The sequence below is a fragment of the Callithrix jacchus genome, chromosome 14, assembly GCF_049354715.1.
Source record: "Callithrix jacchus isolate 240 chromosome 14, calJac240_pri, whole genome shotgun sequence".
NCBI lineage: Eukaryota > Metazoa > Chordata > Mammalia > Primates > Cebidae > Callithrix > Callithrix jacchus.
This window is the reverse complement of record NC_133515.1, coordinates 105003189-105019834: the sequence shown is the minus strand read 5'-3', so window position 1 is coordinate 105019834 and position 16646 is coordinate 105003189. Positions and strand designations below refer to the sequence as shown.

Genomic DNA, 16646 nt, shown 5'->3' with positions numbered 1-16646 from the left:
AAAAAACAATTGACTCCTCTATAGAACTTTCTTTTTTGACAGCTTATCACCTTAACTGTCCTTCTCTTGGGTCCTTCCTGGAAATTCTATCTGTGGTAGCTTTCTTAAGCTGCCTTTTCAACCAGTTTTGTTACTTAGAAACTAAAGCAGAGAGCTTGACTGTGACCTGACATTATTAGTAGTAACTGAACTTATCCAGCATAGCAATTTCAAGGCAGCACGGGGCCTTGGAGTTCAGATTTCTTTTCTGTGGAGCTCTTTTGCATGCAAGACCCTCAATCCTTTAGTAAATACAGGACACTCCCTATGTTAATGTAGAGATTTTGCTTTTAGCTTTTCCTTTTAAATGAAAGAGAACTTCTGGTTGGAAGATAGGCTGCCCACCAGGTCTTCCTTTCTGGCCCATGGGTTTGCCTGCCCTGTTCTCTGCTTGGTGAGGATGGAATGTGGCCTCTGTGCCTGTGTCACACCTGCATCCAGTTCTGCATATTTCAGAGCAAACATTCGACTTATTTGGGACAAGAGGTGCCAAATCACTGTATGTGCCAAGTGTCCTTAGGTTCACTAGGTCTTGCTTATAGGACCATGACACAGGGGAGAACAGAGTGGTTTTTTTTTTTTTTTTCTGTCTCTCTGTTTGTCTCTGTGACTTTTCCCCCGGCTCCCTGCACTCCACAGAAACCAAGCCCACATGTGGGCGGTGTGGGAAGGCGGTGCTGAGGCAACAGCCAGGCTGCTGACTCGTCCTTGTTTTTCTTTATGGAAACGCCCCACAGATGTGGGAAGATTTCAAGTTAGTGCCTCTCTCTTCCCATATCCCTGTCCTCCCTGCCCGCCCCCGCCAATCCTTCTTCTTTTCCCTTGGTGGTCATTGGATAGTCTGAGAAATAACACAAATGCTGGCTGCTGCTGGAAGTCTTTTAGTTCTTGAGGGTCGCATTCTGCCCTGGGATAGGCTGGTCTCCTCCTACCCTCAGAGCACAGGAGGCAGGTGTGCTGGGGTTCTCTGACAAGTCTGAGTGGGTTCTGCCTGAGTCTATGACTCAGTCCCCAGTACCTTCTTGGGCCTCATGAATTAATGGAACCCGCACACCTGGAGGACTAGCAGGGGACCACACGGCTCAGACAGAAGAAAGGTCATCAGTGTTTATTTGTTTATTTTGGGTTGGGGAAGGAATGCTGCTGCTGATTAAGTGTCCTTCATATCATACTCAATAAAATGTTCCTGGGTATTTTGACTTTGATTTGTTAGTTTAAACCATTTCCCACTCTACTGACTTCAGTTGAATTTTATAACTTTATATACATGTCTTAGAAAATGATTTCATTCTCTTAGTGCTGTTGGATTTGGGGTTGAACTACATTATGGACCTTACATTTTAATTTTGGTTATTAGATTCTGTGAACTAGAATCTTGGAGCAGTTTTTTTGACTGATTTAGAGAATTAAAAATTTTCCTAGGGTTTCTACATATAATTTAGTAGATCAGTTACTTTCTGAAATATTATGTCAGCATTTGACTAAGTTGAATTTAAATACAAGGATGGGTTAAAATGATAAAGACTCCTAGAGGCAGCTGGGCCTGTGTACCCAATTGCTGCTGCTGTCTCATGGAGCCATGTCACCAGCTAGGGTCGTAACTTACGTGAAGTCAAATAGGAAGTTTGGAACGGCCTTGCTATTTAGTTCAAAATGTAGAGACCTTTCTTTAATATTATTCCTCATGACCAAAAAACAACCTGCTCAGAACTATTTGGGGTTCATCCTTTTCTCTAAGTTGTTCCACTGCACAAAACAGTTTTCCACAAGGTGCTTCTCTGGCTTTCTATCTGTCACTGTAGTAGTGTGGTTTTGAGAAAAGACCCTTGAGGTTGGCATCAGGAGACTTGGGTCCTGGCCTTGGCTTTGTCACCTGTGTACTGTGTGTCTTTTGCCTTCTGTCTTCAAAGCCTGAGGCTCAATCACAGCTTGACACTGTCTCTTGAGTTTAGAGATACTGAAAGCCAGAGACTGTGCACTGTGTGATATTCTTGTGAAAGGTGAATGTTTTTAGGGTAGATAGTGAGGATAAGTGCATTTTGGGATTGTAAAACTTTTTTCAGTGACCAACTTGCTGAAGCATCTTCCACAGTTAAATAAACCTACATTACTTTTTTTCTTCCTCTAACAAGATATTTTCTTGTTCTATTTACCAGGCAGTTAGAGCTCACTTGAAGCTTTTTAGTTGGGTGTGATAATGCACAAATGACAGCACGCATTGTTGACATGGGCCAGCAGGCGCTCAGCTCTGCGGGCTGGTCCAGAAACCTGCTGTGTATCATCCTCTGATTGACAAAAGCAAACACTTCCTCAAAGTTTTTTTTCCTCCCTGTCATTATTGACCAGTTTGACTCTTTTCTAACATCCGAGAAATTCTATACAAGGTGATTGCTTTATGGCTGCCCTGTGGAAGAACTGACTTAGGAAATCATGTTGCAGGGAGTCAGCTTCCCAAACTGTATATTCATTCATTCACTGAGTGAATTGTTCCTTACATACACTTCTCTATGTAAGCACTGGGAGGGAATAAGAAAATGACTGAAGCATAAGGCCTGTCCTCAGAGGAGATTACACTCTGTATTCAGGTTCATGTTGTGAGTGACATTAAAAACATGCTTCTAAATTTTCCAGGGAAATGGACTTGCAGCTGAGGAAATCACCAGCCTTTACTGGAGCTCCAGAATATTTTTGCAAAGGATGTTTGATTGGACCTTATTTCTTTTTCTTTTTCCTCATCTCCCCTCATAGAGTCGCTGTTGTGAATGTAAGTGGAAAAGAGGCAGCTGGAACAACTTAGTCTGAAGAGGTGCTTTCACCTGTTAAGGCCTGTGTGGTGCAGAAGCAACAGCTGCGGCCTTGTCTTCTGCAGCACTAAGTCACTCACATAGGAGTCTAAAGTGGCGGACATTACCACATCTGTAAATGCAACATGAAGGGATAAACCTGTATTTAATTATCAAATACAAATTGTTAGGTACCTGCAGCTTCTGTAACAGAAAGATAGTCACTGGAGATAGCCTTGAAAAGTGAGTACACACAATAGAAAGGTAGATCATAGCCTGTGAGGTGGGTTTATCTCTACCTTGACACTTACCTTCTATATCTCAGTGTATCTTAGGCAGTCTCTAAATACTATGATCTTTTCCAAAATACTTCAGGGGATATAGTCATTTAAGTATTTATTCAACAAATATTTACTGTTCAGTATGTGTAAAAAACTGCTGGGCATTTTAGATTCTACCCAGATGACAAGGAGTTCAAGTCTGCTTAAAAGAAAGTTGTAAACACAGGCTGGGTGGGGTGGCTCAGGCCTTTAATCCCAGCACTTCGGGAGGCCGAGGTGGGTGGATCACCTGAAGTCAGGAGTTCGAGACCAGCCTGACCAACATGGTGAAACCCTGTCTCTAGTAAATACAAAGAAAAATTAGTTGGGTATGGTGGCACATGCCTGTAATCCCAGCTACTTGGGAGGCTGACACAGGAGAATCGCTTGGACCCAGGAGGTGGAGGTTGCAGTGAGCCAAGATTGCACCACTGCACTCCATCCTGGGCAACAAGAGCGAAAACTCCTTCTCAAAAAGCAAAACAAAACAAATATATATATATATACACACACACACACACACACACACACACACACTCACAACTTGGAATGGGTTACCTAACCTCTAAGCCTTGGTTTCCTCATCTGTAAAATGGGGCCAACATAGTACCAATTTCATAGGTGTTCTTGAGGGTCAGAGAATGGTATAAATATAGCTCAAATATCATAGCAGCATGTAGTTTTATTTGGCTGGAGTTTAGGAAAGTGGGGTCATTCATCCAGAAAATGTATATTTCTTATTGTCCAGGCATTGCCAAGATGCTCTGGCAATGGAAAGATGAGTAATCCATGACCCAAAACTCAGAACTCAGTGGGAGGATTCCACTCTAGTAAGCGTAGGGGGGATGTAGGTGACATGAAGGAAGAGAGCCTCACTTGGAATAGGAAGATTCGTCATGCTTCTCAGGTGACCCCAGCAGGGTGGAGTCGGGGTCCTAAAGGATAGCAGGAACCAGGCTGGTATGCAGAACCCAGAATGAGCTGTGACCTTTTATGTCTGAACCTGGAGCGGTAGGGACTGCATAGGAAGGCCCTGGGGTACCCTCGCAAGGAGCTTGTCTCCAATCCCTGGGGTCTGTGGACCAAGGGTGTTGGGGTTGGAGGTTCTTTGAGGCTGTTTAATGTTGTGTTTTCAAGTTAGTGATGAGACTTTTTAGTCAGAACCCTATCCTGCCTGCCACCAGAGCCAAATGCTGCCAGGAGACGTCCATGCCAGGGTATGTGCTTAGGGATGGGGTTGAAGCCAGATAAAGGCCACATAAGGTCTTGGGGTGCTGGGTGAGCAGACATTTTACAGTCCTTTGAATAGAGTGGCATTTCTCAGACTCAGATATGGCTATATTTGTAGGGGTGAAACAATTTTTGCCTTTTAAAGAGGATATGTTTAGTATACACATTTGGGAAATACTCTTATAGGTGGTACAAAGTGTAGCTGGAAAGGTGGATTGGAGTCACATAAATAGCTTGAATGCTAAGGAATGTAGTCTTTTTCACACAGACTGTGGTAAGCTATTGAAAATGTTTAGGAATACATGATTAAGATTCTGAAGTGATACTAATATTTGGCAGTTGCCTAATGTTAAATAGTCTGTCTCTTTCTTTTTCACTTCATTGCCTGATTTGTAGCCATTTTATTGTTCGGGGGTCCTCTACTAGAAGTTGGAAGAAAGAAGGTTTAATTTCTGTAACTTTATATTCACTCTGTTTTATTGTTTGTGTGTGTTTATCTGGTGGGGGCACTGTTGTGTATTTATTATGAGGAGTTGAAACTTATTGAAATAAGATTTGGAGACAATATGTAGATTTTTGTATGCCCATGGTTTTTCTGTCTCATTACTAATATTTAATTCAGTATCATTTAGTAATAGATAATAATTGGAAGGAATACAAAATATGTGCTAAACACTGGAAGACTTTTTTTTTTTTTGAGACAGAGTCTCGCTCTGTCACCCAGGCTGGGGTGCAGTGGTACAATCTTGGTTCACTGCAACTTCTGCCTCCTGGGTTCAAGTGATTCTCCTGCCTCAGCCTCCCAAGTAGCTGGGCTTACAGGCGCTTGCCACCACACCTAGCTAATTTTTTATGTTTTTGGTAGAGACAGGGTTTCACCATGTTGACCAGGTTGGTCTCAAATTCCTGACTTTAAGTAATCCACCCGCCCCGGCCTCCCAGAGTGCTGGGATTACAGGCAGGAGCCACCACACCCAGCTGGAAGAAATTTTTAAAATGAACAACATCCTTGCCTTCAAGCGACCTAGGGAACTTACTAACTGCAATTTTACAGGGACAGGAGTTAAACAGAGGCGAATGTCAGGTTCTCGCTCCCTCCTTTCTGTCCTTGATCCAGGTGATGACCTTGACTGAGGCAATGATGAGAGTATAGAGGAGTGGTCATTTCCCTAAAGGATCTCATAGTCTGGTGTTTTAGTCAATTTTCACACTGCTGATAAAGACATACTTGAGACTGGGTCATTTATAAAGAAAAAGAGGTTTAATGGGCTCACAGTTCCATGTGGCTGGGGAGGCCTCACAATAATGACAGAAGGCCAAAGGCATGTCCTACATGGTGGCAAGCAAGAGAGAATCAGAGCCAAGAGAAAAGGGGAAACCCTTTATAAAACCATCAGATCTTATGGGACTTATTCACTACCATGAGAACAGTATGGGGGAAATCGACCCCATGATTCAGTTATCTCCCATGGGGTCTCACCCACAACACGTGGGAATTATGGGAGCTACAGTTCAAGATGAAATTTGGGTGGGGACACAGCCAAACTATATCATCTGGCCTTACAGGGAGTTTGAGGGAAGGAAAAAACTACTTAGTCCAACTTGGTAAATGATAAAATGGAACTGTACACTGAGTGCCATGGACACAGCTGAGAGCGTGAAGGATTGCCTTTGGGCAGATGAGGGGATGATGAGAGAAAGGGTGTATTCGTTGGTGCTAGGTCTTTGTCCATAAGGGAAATGCATGTCAGTAGACAATGGAGGAAAGGGTGTTTTAAAATTGAGGGGCAGAGAAAATAAAAATCCCCAAAGTTTGAAAGTGCCTGTAAAGAAGGTGTGAACTAGAATGGACATTTGGAGCTGTATTTTGGAAGGCCTTGAGAATTTGGATTCCTTCTTGAAACTGCAGAGAACCACTGAAGGTTATTAATGGTTTTTCCTAGCTAGGCTCTTTCATTTTTCCAGGCAATGAGATGATGCTGCTTAGATGAGTACCTGTGACATCTCACTTGCTCTTGTGAGCAGAACACTTAGTTACTCTATTTTAATTTGAAAATCAGATCTTTAAAAAGAAAACCGGCCGGGCATGGTGGCTCATGCCTATAGTCCCAAAACTTTGGGAGGCCGAGGCGGGCAATCACCTGAGGTCAGGAGTTTGAGACCAGCCTGGCCTTTAGTAGAGATGAAACCCTGTCTCTATTAAAAATACAAAAATTAGCAGGCATGTTGACAGGCATCTGTAATCCCAGTTACTTGGGAGGCTAAGGCAGGAGAATCACTTGAACCCAGGAGGCGGAGGTTGCAGTGAGCCGAGATCGCACCATTGCACTCCAGCCTGGGCAACAAGAGTTGCTCCGTCTCAAAAAAAAAAAAAAATTCAAAAATTAGCCAGATGTGGTGGTGCATGCCTGCCATCCCAGCTCCTTGGGAGGCTGAGACATGAGAATCGCTTCAATCTAGGGTGCAGAGGTTGCAGTGAGCCGAGATCGCGCCACAGCACTCCAGCCTGGGTGATAGCACAAGACTCCCTCTCAAAACAAAAAAAGAAAGAAAACCTTATTAAAAAGAAAACCTTATCCAAACTGTTGTAAAGGTGCTTCATATCAGCCTTAACGGATCTCAATATTCATTTTTTTTTAATCTAAAGACAGGGTCTCACTCTATTGCCTGGGCTGGAATGCAGTGGCATGACACAGCTCACTGCAGCCTCTACCTCCTAGGCTCAGGCCATGCTTCCGCCTCAGCCTCCCAAGTAGCTGGGACTACAGGTGCACACCACCATGCCCAACTTATTTATTTATTTATTTATTTAGAGATAGGATCTTGCTGTGTTGCCCAGGCTGGTCTCAAACTCCTGGACTCAAGCAATCCTCCCACCTACAGGTGTGAGCCACTGCCTGGCCAGTGCTCAAATTTTGAAATTGCTTTATTCTACTCATTTGAGCAAACTATATTATGAGAGTCATAAGGAAATTATTTTCAGCATTATAGCAGCAATGTTACAAAACCATGTAAAATTCTACCTAAATTTCCCAATGGAAAAAAAATTAAGACTAATATTTGGAGGTTGGATTATTTTTTTCTTTTCTTTTTTGAGATGGAGTCTGGCTCTTATTGCCCAAACTGGAGTGCAATGGTGTGACCTCAGCTCACTGCAACCTCTGCCTCCTGGATTCAAGCGATTCTCCTGCCTCAGCCTCCCTAGTTGCTGGGATTACAGGTGCCTGCTACCACGCCCAGCTAATTTTGTATTTTTAATAGAGATAGGGTTTCTCCATGTTGAACAAGCCAGTCTTGAACTCCCAACCTCAGATGATTTGCCGGCCTTGGCCCACCTCAGCCTTCCAAAGTGCTGGGATTACACTCGTGAGCCACTGCGCCCGGCCAGATTATTTTCTTATAGGTGAATGATAATATAGAATGAGTATTACTGGCCTTGTAGTAATTTTTAAAGAGGAACAGCCTTTTTGCTAGTTCATGAAAAATACCCTGATATGTATTAAACATTTTCATCTCTTAGCTCCTGACTTCACCACTTAATGTTTTTGTAACTTCTGATGAACTCTAAGTACTTTGTTCATACTTTCTTTTCTGTGAATTAGGAGAGTTAAAAATATTTCTGTAATTTCTCTCCACAGTTAAATTCACTTGTTAAAGTTCACGTGTCTCACTACTCCCTTTAGACTAGATAGTTAGCAAGCTTTACTGGGATTGTGTCTTGGTTTGTGGTGTTGATGATAAAGCTCAAAAGGAGTGGGTGAGGTGAGTTGGGGGTTTTATAAAATTGATTCTCAGTTGCTTTCCCTATACCTGCTGTGAAATAAACCTCTGATGGTGATCTCTGTTTTGAGCACACTGGGTTTTTTTTTTAATCTTTTTCCTCCTTGTTTTCTCTTTGAGGACTAACTTGGCAGAAGCAGCCAAGTGTGAACAGTGCTTATGTGACTGCCACAGCACTTCCTGGAAGAATCATTATAAATTAATTCAAGATCTGATTTCTTGTTGGTTTCTGTGCTTGTGAGCATTTAGAATAAAAGTCTGTATTAGTTATCCTTTGATCATGTAAATCATTTTATGTTGTTTCCCTCTCCTTTTCAAACTGAGGTTTGAAAACCAAAGAAGTTAAATATTTTGAAGCATTCTAAGTGCATACCTTATTGGTCAGGAATGAGGAACTGTCCTTCCTGGCCTGTTAGCAGGTTATGTTTGTGGTTAGTTTTTTTTTCTTCTGATAATTTGGGTGGGAATATTAGTTGCTCATCTTTTGAGATGGCTGTTCTAACTATTTGAATACAAACATTTTCTCAATAGGTGGGAAGGAAGTATGAAAACAGAAAAGACCATCTTTTGAGTTCTTAAAGTTTTATATCAGAAATCTTTACATCTTTCTAGAGAAGGAAGGTTGTCAGTCATTCAGCCTTACTCCAATTCTGAAATGGGGCTTTTGTTGTTGTTGTTGTTTGTTTGTTTTTGATACGAGTTTCACTCTTGTTGCCCAGCCTGGAGTGCAGTGGCGTGATCTTGGCTCACCACAACCTCCACCTCCCGAATTCAAGCAGTTCTGCCTCAGCCTCCCAAGTAGCTGGGATTACAGGTGCTTGCCATGACACCCCACTAATTTTTGTATTTTTAGTAGAGATGGAGTTTCACCATGTTGGCCACACTAGTCTCAAACTCCTGACCTGAGGTGATTCCCCCTGCCTTAGCCTCCCAAAGTGCTGGGATTACAGGCGTGACCCACTGCGCCTGGCCTGAGATGGGACTTTTTAAGCACGCATGCATGCGCGCGTGCACTCCCATATGTTTTATAGAGGAGGAGTTGGATATTTCCTCATCCATCTTTTTACCTCTTTCCTATCCTCTGTACAGATAGTTTAGTGTTTTCTGTAATCACATTGATAGTATTCGTCTGCAAGATAGGAACAGTCGAAGCCTGGTTTTACCTGGATTTGGGTGAGTAGCCCTGTGGTCTTGCTCACTTGGGGCTGCCCATTAGGTGGAATTCATGAGAAGTGTTAAAACTGAGGAAGAGGCCAGGCGCAGTGGCTCACACCTGTAATCCCAGCACTTTGGGAAGGCGAGGTGGGCAGATCACCTGAGGTCAGGAGTTCGAGACCACCCTGGCCAACATGGCAAAACCCCATCTCTACTAAAAAATTCAAAAATTAACTGAGTGTGGTGGTGTGCACCTTGTAATCCCAGCTACTCAGGAGGCTGAGGCAGGAGAATCACTCAAACCCAGTAAGTGAAGGTTGCAGTGAGCCAAGATCATGCCACTGCTCTCTAGCCTGGGTGACAGAGCAAGGCCCTGTCTCAAAAAAAAAAAAAAAAAAAACAAAAAAAAAACAAACTGAGGAACAAAGTGTGCCTGTGTTGTTGCTCCCACTGGACCCAAAGGAGAGCTCTGGCTTATGTTTTTACACTCGCCCTCTCGCTGTTTTAGGTGTTGTAGACTAAAGAAGTCTGCCCTCCTGACTGCAAAGATCCCTGGAAGCTGTACTTCCCCCTCAGAACTTGCCTGGTCCCCTCCATGAGTGTGGGCTGTGCTGACAGGGACAGTGTGTTTCCACAGGGGAGCAACGCATGGGCACACACTGGGTGTCTTGCCAGGAAGTTGCTTATGTGGAAAGTGGAAATTACAAACAGGGAGATGCACTTCTTCCCTATTTACTGCGTCATGATGTAACAATAAATTAATGTCCAAGCAACTTAGAGGAGGGTTTAGATCAGTGGTCGGCAAATGACAGCTCTGAGGCCAGCTAGATGCCTGTTTATATGAATCAAGTTTTATCAAAACACCGCCACACTCATATCCATGGCTGCTTTTACACTATTACTGCAGAGTTTAGTAGTTGCATATGGCCTATGGATGTGAAGATACTATCGGGCCTTTTACAGAAAATGGTCGATTTTGGTTTGGACAGGGATTTGAAAAGATATTTTATATATCTACATTGTACTTACTCTTAGCCATGCTTGTTCACTACCCAGCATGCATGTTTCCTCCTTTTCTCAAAAGCATGTGTTAAGCATGTGTCATGAGCCAGGCATGAGACATAGAGATGATTAAGACAGTGTCACCTCAAGGAGATCATCGCAGTGTGGAAGGCATCACATCATGCTTTGTCCTGTGGTTCAGAGTTACAACTTCAGCCTTCAGCTGGACACACAAGTTCATCCACAAATGCAAATCCCTATGAAATCAAACATGAGTAATAAAAATAAGCGGGAGAGTTTAGTATGTCTGTAATTGTTTTTTCCTGGTTAATATCTTAAGAACTCTGGAGTATTTGAGGATTTGTATGACCTTATTGAATAGCAGAGTTGAGCAAAATTGCTTTAATCTAAATCTTTCTGTAGATTACATGAACATTCTTATTTGATAGGGCTGTACCTGTGTTATACATATAAATACATATCAAAACCTGTTATACATTTAAATACATGTAAAATATCTTAATTCTTTAAGGAAAGGAAACCATGTATTGGAACTTGCTTTAATAATCTCAGAGTTTTGGAGCCAAAGGAGACCTTTTGTGGATCACAGTGTATAAGCAGCTAAAACACTAATTATTTTATAGTAGTGGATTTTAGTTTGGCCAATCACTTGAATTATCTGGGGAGCAGTCCCAAGGTCTTGACCCACCCCAGGCCAATGAAATCAGCATCTCTAGAGGTGTGGCCAGGACATCCAACATCCATAAATTTTAAAGTCCTGCCAGGTGATTCTAATTCAGTCAGGATTGTGAGGCACTGTTGTACAGACAGGGTTCTGAAACTTGAGTGTGTACAGAACTAGCTGGAGAGCTGGTTAACCTCCCCCTCCACTCCCTGAGGTTTTGGATTCAGTGAGTCTGGGGTGGGCACCAGGATCTTCATTCCCAGCAAATTCCCTTATGCTGATGCTCCCAGCACCACACTTTGAGAGCCATTGCTATATAAGTTCTTAAGTTTTACATAAGTAGTTATTGTGATGACTTTAACTGGCAACTTACATGGTATTTTTAAATGAATATGATTTATAAAAAGTTGTTTGGTAAATGTATTACACAAAATTATTGTCACCAGTAAAAATAGTATTGATAAAGGAATCATCCTTTGTCAGTATACATATGTAATCATAGCCATCCAGAGGTAGGAGTCATCTAGATCCATGAACTCACCCGGCCCTTTGATGGGTAAGGACCCTTGCGCTGGTCACAGTGCTAGTTAGGGGCCAGCTCAGATGCTTTGATATTCAGACCTAAGCTGCTTCTCTTGGGCACGTGGCTCCCCTTGTAGACTTTGATTGAGGGTTAGACCTAGCACGCATGTCCCCTCTGCACCAGCATGTCCCCTTGATGGTCTGTGTTCTTGCCTTGGATCTTTCCTTAAAAACAGGGGCACCATAAGCATTGGCCCCATTTTCTCTTTGGCATCTTTGGCCCACTGTTCCTGCCCCTCACATCCCTGGCCTGCTGTGCTTACGTTTCACAGCTTTGTCACTTTTTCCTGGGATGTTTGTGTATTTATCTAGGCAAGGTAGCTTTTTTTTTTTTTTTAATGCTGAATTAGGACCATCGTAAACTTTCTTTAATAAATTTAGAAAACTGCCAAGTTTGGAAATAATTGATTTTTTAAAATAAGAGAAATGTATGTCAGTAAGAGACCACAAATCATCATGAATGCACACCAGCATGGGGAAACCTGCGCCAAAGCTCCATGTTTGCCCTGATCCTGGGAATTGGCCCCTGCTTGTTTCTTTTTTGAATAGAAACTTGAAACTGGGAAGCGAGGGGAGGTTAGGTTTTGGGTTGGATTACCGTGAAATCCTCTTGTAAAGAGGATTTGGGTCAAAGACTTCTGGAATTGTTGAGGGTAAAGTTGAACTTTCCCAGGCAGCTGTTTTTAAATTAGGAATTGAGCCTAGAATGGCCTAGAAGGTCAGAAAAAAGTTCAGATTTTCCATCTGGTTGTAAAATGAAGAATATATGGTAGTTTAGTTACTTTACGTGCTTAGTTGTGTGCATGGACTTTTTTTGTTTTAAACCTGAATGGATTCCACAGACTGTCCTTACCTCTAATTTGTGGATTTGGGGATTGTACTTAAAGTGTTTTTTTTTTAAAAAAAAATGTAAGAAAAGATATAAAGTCAGGCCAGGCGCAGTGGCTCATGCCCTTAATCCCAGCACTTTGGGAGGCTGAGGTGGGCGGATCACAAGGTTAGGTGTTCGAGACCAGCTTAACCAATGTGGTCTCTACTAAAAATATAAAATTAGCGGGGTGTGGTGGCACATGCCTATAATCCAAGCTACTCGGGAGGCTGAGGCAGAAGAATCACTTGAACCTGGGAGGCAGAGATTGCAGTAAGCTGAGATTGCGCCCCTGCACTCCAGCCTGGGTGACAAAGCAAGACTCCGTCTCAAAAACAAAAAGAAATCAAAACACATATTTTCTGTAATGCTGTTGGAATTTGTACATGCCACTTTTGCCTCTATATCTAGATCTAGGTATTTAAATTAAAGCAATTTGCTTATTTACTGGAAATAAGTTTAAATGGAAAGAAAAATCATAGCAGGCAGGATAAGGCACTGTGCTCCATATTGGAAAGGACAAATTATGGAATATGGACCCAGACTGCTAAATATTTACAGTCTAATCAGGGAGATGAACCATGCGCATATCAAAAGGCAAACCATCCCAAGTAGGAGATCAAAGCCAGCTAATCAGGGAAGATGTTGGTTTGGGAGAGACATGGCAGGGTATGAAGAGGAAGGCCCTCTGATGAACCCTGGTGCATCGCTTTCTACCTTTTAAACACCACTGTGGGCTTCATCTGTACAAGTAGGATGATGGTCCCTTTTCCTGTGTGGTGAGGCTGTGCCTGACATGCCCAGCACAGGTCCTGAAGCCACGTGCGCAGTGTGTGGTCCCTCTGCTGTGTGGCCAGCCTGGTGCTTGTGACCATGTGTGGCATGGGACTCAGGCCAGCCTTACAGATGGAGACAGACAGGGGAAGCTGTGGAGGTGGGTCTGCCTGGGAAGCCACTAGCAGGAAGTGGACAAAGACTAAGGTGAGGCGGAATTGGATATGCAGAATGTGTTCAGGGAAGTGAGATCGGCCTGGGTGGAGGGCTTGGGACAAGATCAGAGATGACTTTTAAATCTGTTAACTTGGACTCCAGTCCTCTATCTTTTTAGGATGTGTTGGTCTTTTCCTGCTGAAAAACAGTGTATAGCCTAGAGTGAGGGTAAAACCCCCACCTCAGCATTTTACATTTTGCATGCCTTCTAGAGAGCCATCTTTGTCACCATGATCCTGACTTCCCTCTTCTCCCTCCCTTCCTTCTCCTTCATCTTACAAGTTCATATAGCTGCCCCCACCCCCATTATAAGGTAAATTTCTCCCCATCTGCCCTAGTTCAGCCAGTGACACCCAGTGCTGCTCGTGATGGACCCATTCTTGGTTGTTGACCCAAGGGCTATGTCAGCTCACAGGGCTTGGGTTTGAAATGGGCCAGTCTTGTTTTTAAAACTGTAATTCCAGTAATGTCCACTGTGTGGTGCACATGCATCAGAAATAAATTCTAAAAGTGGTTGAAAAGAAGCTCAAAAACATTTTAAGAATCCAGAATTATAAAAATAGTGGGGAAACGGCACATGTTTGTTTGCTGTACACTGGTTTTCTCTAAGTAGCAGCTTCCAGTGTCGTATTAATAATGTGACTCAGTTTATTTTAACTTTTGAGAAAATGTGCTGGGAGAGAACTGATTTGGATCCCAGGAGAGGAGAGAAGGGTGTGACATCTTCCGCCTTCCATTTGAAGGTGGGGGAATCCCCCTGGATGGGTTCTTTCTTGCTCACTGCGTCACTCAGGCACATGCTAGCAGATGGAGTGAGTGTAGCTGGTGCTAACCTTCTGTACTTGGAAGTCATCTTTAATACTGTACTTGTGGGCTGGGTGTGGTAGCTCCTTCCTGAAATCCAGCACTTTGAGAGGCCAAGGTGATAGGATCACTTGAGCTCAGGAGTTCGAGACCAGCCTGGGCAATATAGCAGAACCCTGTCTCTACAAACAAAAATACAAAAATTAGCTGGGTGTGGTGGTGCACACCTGTGGTCCCAGCTACTTGGGAGGCTGAGGTGGGAGGATGGTTTGGAAGGCAGAGGTTGTGGTGAGCTGAGATCACACCACCACACTCCTGCCCGGACGACAGAGCTAGACTGTCTCAAAAAAAAAAAAAAATTGCTTCTGTAAGAAGTGGTGGCTTGGACTTGGGCACTGATAGGAAAACAGACTTTTGAAACTGTGTTGAGAAGCTAAAAGTTTGCTTTAGATAGTTTCTCCGAAGTAATTTTGTAAATGGTTGAATAGTAGAAGTATTGCTTAAAGAATTGGATTCTTCTTTTCTTTTGTGGACATAGACCTGCCAGCATAACATCTTCCCGGGTTATTTTAGGAAGTTTTCACCACATCTATGTGGAACTTCTTGAATGAGGAACACATTCCTGAGTGTTTAATGATCATTAAGTTATTAACCCATTAACAAACTTTACCATTTTTGTCTTAGTTTTAATCTGGGCATGTAAAGAATCCAATTGTGTTTAAATAAAAGACCCTTGCACCGATATTTCCATACCTAGAAAGGAGTATGGAAATAATTGTAAATTATAAATTATTCCTTGAAGACTGGGCCCAGTGTTACTTGATAACCAAAAGATTAATAAGAACAAACTGGAAAGAACTGAGGACTGTTTAGTCTGGATAGGCAGAGATTGAGAGAGAACTTTATTGGAATCTTATGGTCATAAAAATTGTGGATTAGAGGAACACTGATTTCATAAGTTCTAAAATATTAGGACACAGAGTACTACCGGTTATCCTAAGAGGTTGTGTCAACATAAATATAGGTGGATTCCCAGAAGTTTGTACTGCAGAGGGAGCTATGCTCCTGGTAACTCTGCAACATGGCATAAGGAAAGCTAACCAGCCTCTTCCACCGTCCTAGCTGATACTAAATAGGGATTCTGGAAGGGAATGTAAGCAGAGGCTCAGAGCTGCCGACTCTTCCTCCTCTTTAAGATCTATTTCTATGACCAAAGGCAATTTTAAAATAAACCCCAGATTGCCTCTTTTTAAAAACTCTTTTTTAAAAAATGAGAAGCTGAACTTCTCATTTAAAATGGACTTGAGTAATTGGAGTGATGTTAATATTTTCATGAGCTGTGGCCTGTTGCTTATGGAACCTTCTCTTCTCTTTGCAGGTTTTCATCTCTGTGAACTGCTTAAGCACAGATTTCTCTTCCCAGAAGGGAGTGAAGGGGTTGCCTCTTAACATTCAGATTGATACCTATAGTTACAACAACCGCAGCAACAAGCCTGTACACCGAGCCTACTGCCAGATCAAGGTCTTCTGTGACAAGGTAAAATCAGCAGCGATGCTTGGAACAAGAGTTTGAGACACTCATGGAAAAAGACCAGGGTGTCTTTAATATTTGATATTAAAATGAGAATATAGCTGTTAATAGAGAATAGCTTTGTAAATTTTATTTATTTATTTTTGAGACAGAGTCTTACTCTGTCACCCAGGCTGGAGTGAAGTGGTATAATCTCGGCTCACTACAACCTCTGCCTCCTGGGTTCAAGCAATTCTTGTGCCTCAGCCTCCCCAGTCACTGGGATTACAGGTGCACACCACCATACCTAGCTAATTTTTGTGTATTTTTAGTAGAGACGGGGTTTTGCCATGTTGCCCAGGCTGGTCTCGAACTCCTGAGCTCAGGTAATCTGCCTGCCTCCAGCTCCCAAAGTGCTAGAAATACAGGCACAAACCACAGCGCCCAGCCTTTATCGAAGATGAGGTTTCACTCTGTCACCCAGGCTGGAATTCAGTGGTACAATCACTGCTCACTGTAGCCTCAACCTCCTTGGCTCAAGCAGTTCCTCAAACTCAGTCTCTTGAATAGTTGGGACTACAGGTACATGCCATCACACTCAGCTAATTTTTTAAATTTTTTGTAGAGATGGGGTCCCGCCATGTTGCCCAGGCTGGTCTTGAACTCCTAGCCTTAAGTGATCCTTTCATTTTGGCTTCCCAAAGTGTAAAAACAGCAAAACAGCTTTTTTTTTTTTTTTTAGACAAAGTCTGGCTCTGCCACCCAGGCTGGAGTGCAACGGCACGATCTTGGGGCTCACTGCAGCCTCTGCCTCCTGGGTTTGAACGATTCTCATGCCTCAGCCTCCTGAGTAGCTGGGATTACAGATGCAAACCACCACACCTGGCTAATTTTTTTT

General features: G+C 42.9%; 1 protein-coding gene across 4 annotated transcripts in view; it reads left to right on the top strand.

The window, feature by feature from the left end:
* The window catches only part of GRHL1 (grainyhead like transcription factor 1), a 52545-nt gene that overhangs the window by 20914 nt on the left and 14985 nt on the right, over window positions 1-16646 (top strand). For all 4 annotated transcript variants that reach the window (XM_078349970.1, XM_017964557.4, XM_002758039.5 and 1 more), the window contains one exon: window positions 15617-15775. In XM_078349970.1, the coding sequence (XP_078206096.1) occupies window positions 15617-15775 (159 nt within the window). The remainder of the gene's footprint in view (window positions 1-15616; window positions 15776-16646) is intronic.